This window comes from Poromitra crassiceps (assembly GCF_964638095.1).
Source record: "Poromitra crassiceps genome assembly, chromosome: 21".
Classification (NCBI taxonomy): Eukaryota; Metazoa; Chordata; class Actinopteri; order Beryciformes; family Melamphaidae; genus Poromitra; species Poromitra crassiceps.
The window spans coordinates 22,017,099-22,026,422 of NC_139638.1; the positions used below are offsets into that span (position 1 = coordinate 22,017,099).

The 9,324-nt window shown below is 41.1% G+C and overlaps 1 protein-coding gene across 1 annotated transcript in view; it reads right to left on the bottom strand.

Annotated features, from left to right (window-relative positions):
• Window positions 1-636: 636 nt before the first annotated feature.
• The window catches only part of shc3 (SHC (Src homology 2 domain containing) transforming protein 3), a gene marked incomplete at both ends in the record, with an annotated part of 23,172 nt that continues 14,484 nt past the window's right edge, over window positions 637-9,324 (bottom strand). The window contains 8 exons of the mRNA XM_083657519.1: window positions 637-762; window positions 3,286-3,599; window positions 5,000-5,191; window positions 5,866-5,959; window positions 6,156-6,309; window positions 6,805-6,934; window positions 7,034-7,085; window positions 9,143-9,196. Of these exons, the coding sequence (XP_083513645.1) occupies window positions 637-762; window positions 3,286-3,599; window positions 5,000-5,191; window positions 5,866-5,959; window positions 6,156-6,309; window positions 6,805-6,934; window positions 7,034-7,085; window positions 9,143-9,196 (1,116 nt within the window). The remainder of the gene's footprint in view (window positions 763-3,285; window positions 3,600-4,999; window positions 5,192-5,865; window positions 5,960-6,155; window positions 6,310-6,804; window positions 6,935-7,033; window positions 7,086-9,142; window positions 9,197-9,324) is intronic.

A 9,324-nucleotide genomic window follows, 5' to 3' on the forward strand; every position in this document is an offset into this window, starting at 1 on the left:
AAAAACGATATCTTTAAAGCCATTGACAGCACTATGAAGGATGTCTTTGTGACTACTGTAAAGCAAAACACATTCAATTCTATTCCCATAAAAGCAGAATTAATTTAGTGACTGATCGAGTGAGCCGTCACGCTATTGGCTGAGATTAAAGGACATTTTCCCTAAAATAGTTCAATATAAACAGCATTTTGTTCAACAGCTTTTGTTTCCTCAAACTCTTAGCCGACGGTACCTGTAGAAATGTGGTTGTGCTTGACGGACAAAACTAAAATCTCAGGTTTTTATTCTAAAATACTCTTGTTATCACCTCTTTGAGGTTTAATTTGCACTTCATCTAAACTACAAGAACAGTTGTCTCTCTTTTTTTTTTAAGTTTTAAAACACCAAATCAAGATATTATTATGTCCAAATGCACCTATATGTCTTCTCAAAAATATAGCATTTCAGTCATCACAACAAAATAATAACAGTTCTAGAAATCTTTTTTTTTTATCTGAAACAATGTTGCGTCTTCCAGTGCCTCCAGCGAAGCAACATGGGCCGATTCCCATTAAGCAACAACATCAATTCTCTTCATGTTTCGTCTTCAAGTTTCAGGATGTTGGGAGAGTCTCCTATTTCCCATCGCAAGCGTCACTACTTCCTTCCTACCGGCTGTATGAGACACAGTTCACTGCCGGCTGACACGATTGGTAGACTGTTGTCACGGTGATGGCCAATAAGGTGGCTAATGCTGTCAAATATGTGATCCTTTGTCCGTACCTTTGAAAAGAGAAAGAGATGTTATTAGTCTCCTGTGTGGCCTGATAAGGAGGATCATTTCAGGAAAGATGATTATTTCTGGCAAACAAATAAATCTTTCACAAACTTCTCTCTGTCTCATTTAGCTATATACATGATGTAGCTACTCGTACTCGTTTCATTTCTCATTTTTTTGTGCAACACGCAACCATGCACGTTGAATAGGAGAACGCCAGGATTGGAGGGGGGGGGTTTCTGTTTTCCCCCGTCTTGGGAGTGGCTTCTGAATGATGACGCGTTACGCAGTGTCTCTATGACCCATCTCTGTCTCCTCTCCTTTACCATCTCCCCTCCCCAACCCAGGCGCCAGAATAAAATGTTGGTATTTTAGGTGTCTGCAAACCAGGGATATGTAGAATATCAACGTTCGAAACAAAACGTCGGCAAAATATGTTTCTGAAACGTGGCATTTTACCTCTCTGCAAACCTACAATCTCCTCTCTCCCTCTGCTCAGGGCAGGGCACTCAACTCGCCTCTCAGCAGTCGGTCCCTCGTCCCAGACACGCCCACTATTCAACAGTCAAATCAAATGTGGCGTTCAAGAGGGCTCGTGTTTACCGTGAATACGACATGAATCCACTTGAACGGCCCCCTCATGTGGTATTCACGACTTGGTATGTGGAATCTCTGTGAAAGCTTCGAAGCTCACGACTTGTGATGCGTCTTGTGACGTTTTTGCAAAATGGCGGACGCCATGGACGTTTATGGAAAGTAAATATATTGACATTTTAGCTGTATAGAGCTTTTCATAGTAATTTTAATTTATAATATGTCTGAGGAACATGTTGATATTCTCAAGAGTCTCATCTTGTTTCCTCTGTCATTATGCCTTTGCATTTCCTGCATTAACGTAGTTAGCCGCTCGCTAGCTAGTGGTAGCTACATTTTTAGCCTCGGTCCTCCAAATGCTATGTATGATGTCCCCCCTCTCCACCCTGTTTCACTCGGAAATACGTCACAATAAGGAAGTCACATACCCCAGCGAGCACAAAACGTTTTTTCAACGTTGATTTTTAGTTGAAATCTGGGTGATATTGGGTTTGAACGTCTAAGACCTAATTTCACCCTCTTTTCAACCGGCTAAAATGCGGTTACAACGTCAACGTGTAAAAAAACACAATTTGGTTAATCATATTGTTAAAACATTTGTTGTAGTTTGGAATAGAGGCAATATTGATAGTGTGTGAATTGGTATTTGTCCATTTTATTGTGTAACTGAGAGTTGAAATCTGGTCTACACGAAAACTACATTTCAACGCATTTTATGTCACATGAAATATCATAAATATGGGACTATAGGCTATGTGGTGCCAGCAAAAAGCTTCCAGGACACAACTATGGTTAATAGTTTAGCGCAATACTATAAAATAATGAATTCAGTTCCTGCAGCAACACGCATGCGCAAGTAGCCTACTTAATCGCTATTTATACTAGCTGTGACTGCACCGGTCTGCACCAAGTGCGGAACGAGGTGCTCTGGGCACGCTATGTTATTGTAACAGACTGTATACGAGGCTCTGTGTACCTCCTCAGTCTCTGGTGTTAAATGAAGTTAACCTCTGAAGCCGTAGGCTACAGCCTACAGACTATAGACAACACACACACACAACATAATTTTAGTCTGTTACATTAATATAATAGTCTCGTACACATCACATAAAATAACTTGTCCTCCCAATCGTTGACAATCGTGTAGTCTACAAGTTGTGTGCGAGATAGAGTATATATGTGCCCAGCTCTCTACAGAGTATAAGAAAATGTATAGCTCAGGGCCTAGAGCGGACTGGCTTGAATGTGGGAAAACGGGGTTCGAATCCTGTGTGTGCTGCTGAATTTTTTATTTAAGATCCTGGTGAAATATGGTCTAAATCTGAACGTTCAATAAACGTCTGCAAATAGTGGGTGAAAAAACTTTCACTTTCAAACCTTCCTTGCACGTTTTTTCAACGTTGACCCTAAACGTTTTTTAAACGTCTTTTCAACCGAAAAATGCTCGCTGGGACTGTGCAAATGGCGTTTCAGCTCGACTTTAACAACTTTGGTTATGTTTCGGCAAGTAAAATAACTTTGGTGTGTTTAGGCAAGTAAAACAACTTGGTTAAGGTTAAGATTATGATTTGGGTTAGGCTTAAATAACAAAAACGTTAAATGAAATTTGGAAACGCTGTGGACCATGACTGGGACTTGAACACGGCCCTCTGGTGTGAAAGGTAGGTGGTTACACCCTCCGTCCACTCCAGCCACCTCACCCTTACTGGCCACCGCGCTCTTTCAGTAGCTGACGACTCTATGACGTTTATAACGTTAATATTCATGTATCTACAGTAGAAACATGATATGCAATGTATTTAGGTTCAGAAATGTTCATATTCTACATACCTGTGGGTTTCAAAAACATACAATGACGACATTTTAGGCTGCCCTCCGCTCCCCCCTAGCGTCCTCCATCCCACCCTCTGCATGCCCTCTCCTCCCTCTCTCACCGTGCCCTCGGGGTCCACCAGCAGCAGGTGTTTGGCCAGTCCGTTGTGCATGCCCGTCAGCACGTAGGACCCGGGGTTGGTGGTGCTCTTACGAACCAGGAAGTCGCCGTCTTCCCGCAGCAGTTTTTCAGCGTCGCGGCGGCTCATCTGGCCGTGGTACCACGTCTGGCCCTCGAGCTCCTCCTGCGCCCGGAAGGCCACCGAGCGCACCAGGAGCGGGCTGGAGTTGTCCACCGACGCTGCCTTGTGGAGACCAGCGGCCTGGGACTGGGCCTGGGGAGGGGACTGAGAGTGGATGGCATCCCCGAAGGGCTCTGGTAGAGGTGAGGGTGGCACCAAAAGTGTGAATTAAAAGAGGAAGGTCACCTGAAATTTCACTTCAGGCAAACTAAGAAATAAGTGTATTTTGTTCGAAACAACTGCACAACAACAGGCTCTCGATGGCACATGTTGGATGCTTCAGCTTTAGCTTCAGGACAATGGCCCCCCTCGTTTGTCTATCCTAATTATTATTATCGCAATCAATTTCAAGAAAAAGAGAACATTTTTGATTGATTTGGGGGGCAATGTAGGGGGGCGGCCATCTTGCTCAGATCACGATGAACTAAAAAGGTGATTACTGTCATAGCAGTGTACATACATACAGAGCACTTTAATTCTACACAATTTCTAATGAAAAATAAACAATTCTGCAATCTCCTGTATTTTTCTCTCATTAAACCACATTTACTGAAATAAATGAAAGCCAATAGAAAGAGCTTGTATGGTTACATTATGATGATGTCTTTTCAAGTCAACTTGGCATAGTCATGGCTCGTGGCGACTTGGATTACGCCAGGTGAGCAGTATGATGACTGAATTTTCATTTTTGGGTGAACTTATCCTTTAATGTATAAGAAGAGTTCACTTCAAAAGTCAGATTCAGGGCCTGTATGTAATTTGTGTCACAGACGATTCACACTACATCTGTTTCACTGATCTAAGGCAAAGCGGTTGAGGTAGGAAGGTGGCGAGAACAAAACTGCACACTGATATTAACACTGTCTTCCTCCTATTGTCTTCATACTGACACGATGTTATTATATCACCAAAACCAAGCCACTGAGGGACACCTCTATAATTAACACTCTGATTAGGAACTCATCTTACAATGTTAGTCGGAGAGCAAGGCACAGACAGATTATATCTATTCACATCCTTTCAAATTCTTCAGCAGGTGGGTGTGCTAGATTTTATTTGCCTGCAGTTCACGATACTAACAATGATTCATTAAATAAATCTGTCTTTGAAATTTTGTCACCAAAAAAAACATAATTTCAAACAGTCATTTCAAACATTTTCAAAGCAAGCAAGCAATCCACTGTATAGTGTATACCAGAGCCGTGTAAGAAGAGTTGCGACATCTCCATTCACTCCAATGGACCAGTTTTTTTTACTCTCAAGAGTTCCAGGAAGTAAGGTCCTGGATTAAGCAGCACTGTCGAGTTGCAGCAAAATGGACAGTTTGTGTTGTACATGAGAAGTTATTTTTTTTCTTGAATCAAATTGTACATTATCAGCTTTATTTTAGCATTCAAAAGTAGCGCGAGACCCTTTCCTGGCTGTTCATTGGCTAATGAGTCACGCATTTTGGTCCTCCGCTGACGCCGCTCTCCCTCTAGAGGGCACTAGTGTCTACTATCTCACTGTAAGGACAGAGAGTGAAAGTACTTACTCATGTCAAACAGGTCCTTCTGTGGACTGTCTTTGGCTGTGACGGCCACGCCCTTGGTCACATTGTCTGCCTCTGCCTGGAGCGCTGCGAGCAGCTGGGCATCGATCTGCTGGGTGTTCACATATGTGGGCATCTCGCCTGCTTTTGGTGGCTGACTTTTACCCTCGGGGAGACTGTATATATCCAAGGATCCTACACATGTGGAGAAACACTCTGTCACACTGCGGAATAAAATAAATTCCATGTGCTGCAAAATCAAGCATATCGTATGTATGTATGTATGTATGTATGTATGTATGTATGTATGTATGTATGTATCTATCTATCTATCTATCTATCTATCTATCTATCTATCTATCTATCATGTATGTATGTATGTATGTATGTATGTATGCATGCATGCATGCATGTATGTATGTATGTATGTATGTATGTAATGTAATGTATGTATGTATGTATGTATGTGTATGTATGTATCTATCTATCTATCTATCATGTATGTATGCATGTATGTATGTATGTATGTATGTATGTATGTATGTATGTATGTCTGTAATGTATGTATGTATGTATGTATGTATGTATGTATGTATGTATGTAATGTAATGTATGTATGTACTGTATGTATGTATGTATGTACTGTATGTAATGTAATCTAATGTAATGTAATGTAATGTATGTATGTATGTATGTATGTATGTATGTATGTATGTATGTATGTATGTATGTCTGTACTGTAATGTATCTATGTATGTATGTATGTATGTATGTCTGTCTGTACTGTAATGTAATGTATGTATGTATGTATGTATGTATGTATGTATGTATGTATGTATGTATGTACAGTATATAGTCATCATTCCTACCCTGTTGTACAAATATGGTTTTTCTCTCATCTCCCCAGCTCTCTCCACACTGCCGCCCTTGGTAATAGGTCTGATCTACTGAGCCTGGACCAATCTGGTGACCGTGACACGGAGACACATTTTTAGCGCAACGATACAAAAAATGCAGACCACGTGTTAAGACATTTAAGAGAAAATCATCACCATTATTCAAAGTACCAAAAAAAAGGAGGCAAAAACGCTTGTGAACAAAAGCGATCTCGTTCAGGTTCCTGAGAGTACAATCCAGGTAAATTGCGTGGTACAGTTACCTGGCCTCCATCTGATGATGCATTCTGATTGGTCAGCCTGGTGTCAATGAAGCCTCCAGGGGGCGGCATCTTGCCGGGGATGTTGTTATAGTAAGGGTGTTCTGTGGACTCATCCTCTTCCTCTGTCCATGCTAACTCCTCCATGTTTAATACCCTGGGGGAAACAACACATGAACATCTGCAGCGCCCCAGACAGACCACGCCCCCAGGAAGAGCTCTGAAGCAATTTTGGTGTAGTGGCCAAGCTCGGTACTGCAAGTCATGTGACACCATGGGCCCAAAAGACTTTTTCCCCACAGACATACATAGGGAAAGAAGAAGCTGTTTTGTGGATATCACTCAAAGTCAAAAGCCACTCTTTAAATTATCGAGTTTTAAATCATTGGTGTCAATTTCTCTTTAGAAGCAACTAAGGAGCCATAAGCCATATAATAATAATAATAATATTGTCTCACACTCTCTCTCTCTATGGCTCTGGCCATTAGACTCCGTTCGTGTGGGATAGGTGAGGCCAAGAAAAACACTACTGCGCAGAATCTATCGGCACCAGAATCGCAGAAACGGTTCCAGCTATGCGCAGGGTGAGCAACTTTCATTGGAATGAATGGGTCGTGCGTGCGTTTGTGTGTGTGTATCATGGTCCCCTCACCTGTCATGTGTGGAGGAGAGCTTGCTTGAGGGACACTGCAGATACTGCTGGAAGCGCAGGTCGAAGGCCTGGCCGATGGTGCTGATGACGTCCTGGGCCAGACCGTCTGAACACTCCAGGATGTGACACGCTGACAGGGGGGGAACAGCAGCACATGACTTCTAAAGAGCAGGTTGCACGTGGGACAGATACAAACTGTAGAGCAATGGAGGAGTAAACAAACACCTACCTCTTCTGTTTACTGGGTCCTTTGCTACGTAGGCAACATAATCGGTTGTGTCCTACAAGACATGTTACGAAACGGTTAATGAAATAACTTTGCCATATTAAAATCACATGCATCATCATCTAATAAAGGCAGCAGCGTATGTATATCTGTCTGTCTGTGTGTCTGTGTGTCTGTGTGTCTGTCTGTCTGTCTGTCTGTCTGTCTGTCTGCCTGCCTGTCTGTCTGTCTGTCTGTCTGTCTGTCTGTCTGTCTGTCTGTCTGCCTGTGTGTCTGTCTGTCTGTCTGTCTGTCTGTCTGTCTGTGTGTGTGTGTGTGTGTGTGTGTGTGTGTGTGTGTGTGTGTGTGTGTCTGTCTGTCTGTCTGTCTGTCTGTCTGTCTGCCTGTCTGCCTGTCTGTCTGTCTGTCTGTCTGCCTGTGTGTCTGTCTGTCTGTCTGTCTGTCTGTCTGTCTGTCTGTCTGTGTGTGTGTGTGTGTGTGTGTGTGTGTGTGTGTGTGTGTGTGTGTGTGTGTGTGTGTGTGTGTGTCTGTCTGTCTGTCTGTCTGTCTGTCAGCGTATCTCGAGAACCGTTCGTCAGAATCGACATGGGGAGTGCGCTTCTGGGAACCCGATGGAGTGCAGTGCCAAATTTCATGCAATTCAGACACGCACATAGTCATAGTCGCCACCTACTGGCAATGCAACAAGTGGTTTATCTCGAGAACCATTCGTCCGATCGGCTTGAAACTTGGCCTGTGCGCTGCTGGGCACCCGAGAAAGTGCAGTGTTGAATTTTGTGCAATTCAACCATTCGGGGGGGTGAAGATTGGGAGAGCATGATGTGTGAATGGGGGGAAGGGGAGGGAGGTGAACGGGCACTGCACTTGTCTAAAATACAGTTACCTACCATTAAAATAACTTATTTCTTGTTAAAGTATTATTATTATTATTATTATTATTATTATTATTATTATTATTATTATTATTATTATTATTATTATTATTAAATAAACAGGAGCTGAACTGATGACAGTCATAAATTCAATGCACAAGTGACCTAATGTTGACATTTGCAGTGGCCCTGTGGTCGGTAATGGAGATACCACAGTGTTAAGAACGAAAAGCTCTATAGCGAAGTAGCTGACCAAATTTTTAACACAATCAATCGTCATGATGGCAAAAGAAAAGGCTCAGGTTGAAAATAAATGAGACTATCCTTTAAAAGGAAAAAGTGCTAAATCACAATGTAATGTAAGTTACAATGTTTAGGAACATTACCAAAGGCCTCTTGCAAATATGTCATCCCTTTTCAAATTAATCAGTGAATGGATGACAGTTGTGTATTGAATTTAGACACTTATCATATCCGTTCATCACTATTCCATTCTTTGAAACTGAAAATGTCAACGAATGAAATGGATGAAATAAAATCCAAAGATGTAATAGTTATAAAGAATTTTAAAAAAATCCTCCATTGATGCAAAATGTTCAATCCTTTGCCTATCTATATTATGTAGTTAGTACATTAGTACCTTTGTCTATATTATGTAGTTAGTACATTGTAGTACCTTTGTCTATATTATGTAGTTAGTACATTGTAGTACCTTTGTCTATATTATGTAGTTAGTACATTGTAGTACCTTTGTCTATATTATGTAGTTAGTACATTGTAGTACCTTTGTCTATATTATGTAGTTAGTACATTGTAGTACCTTTGTCTATATTATGTAGTTAGTACATTGTAGTACCTTTGTCTATATTATGTAGTTAGTACATTGTAGTACCTTTGTCTATATTATGTAGTTAGTACACTGTAGTACCTTTGTCTATATTATGTAGTTAGTACATTGTAGTACCTTTGTCTATATTATGTAGTTAGTACACTGTAGTACCTTTGTCTATATTATGTAGTTAGTACACTGTAGTACCTTTGTCTATATTATGTAGTTAGTACATTGTAGTACCTTTGTCTATATTATGTAGTTAGTACACTGTAGTACCTTTGTCTATATTATGTAGTTAGTACACTGTAGTACCTTTGTCTATATTATGTAGTTAGTACATTGTAGTAGTATAGATTTGTTAATAAATGGCATTGAATGACACCCTGAAGAGACCAGTTAGTTACTTACAGGGTCTCCACCTGATGCAAAAGAGATGGACTGCATGTGATGGTTGGCTATGATCTGTCAAGAGGAGAAACAACACATCATAACAGCATAGCCTATTATCTCATGCTTCCTCATACACACATACAGTATGTAAGACATACATACATGTACAAAATACACACAGTACAACAGATCTTTACATT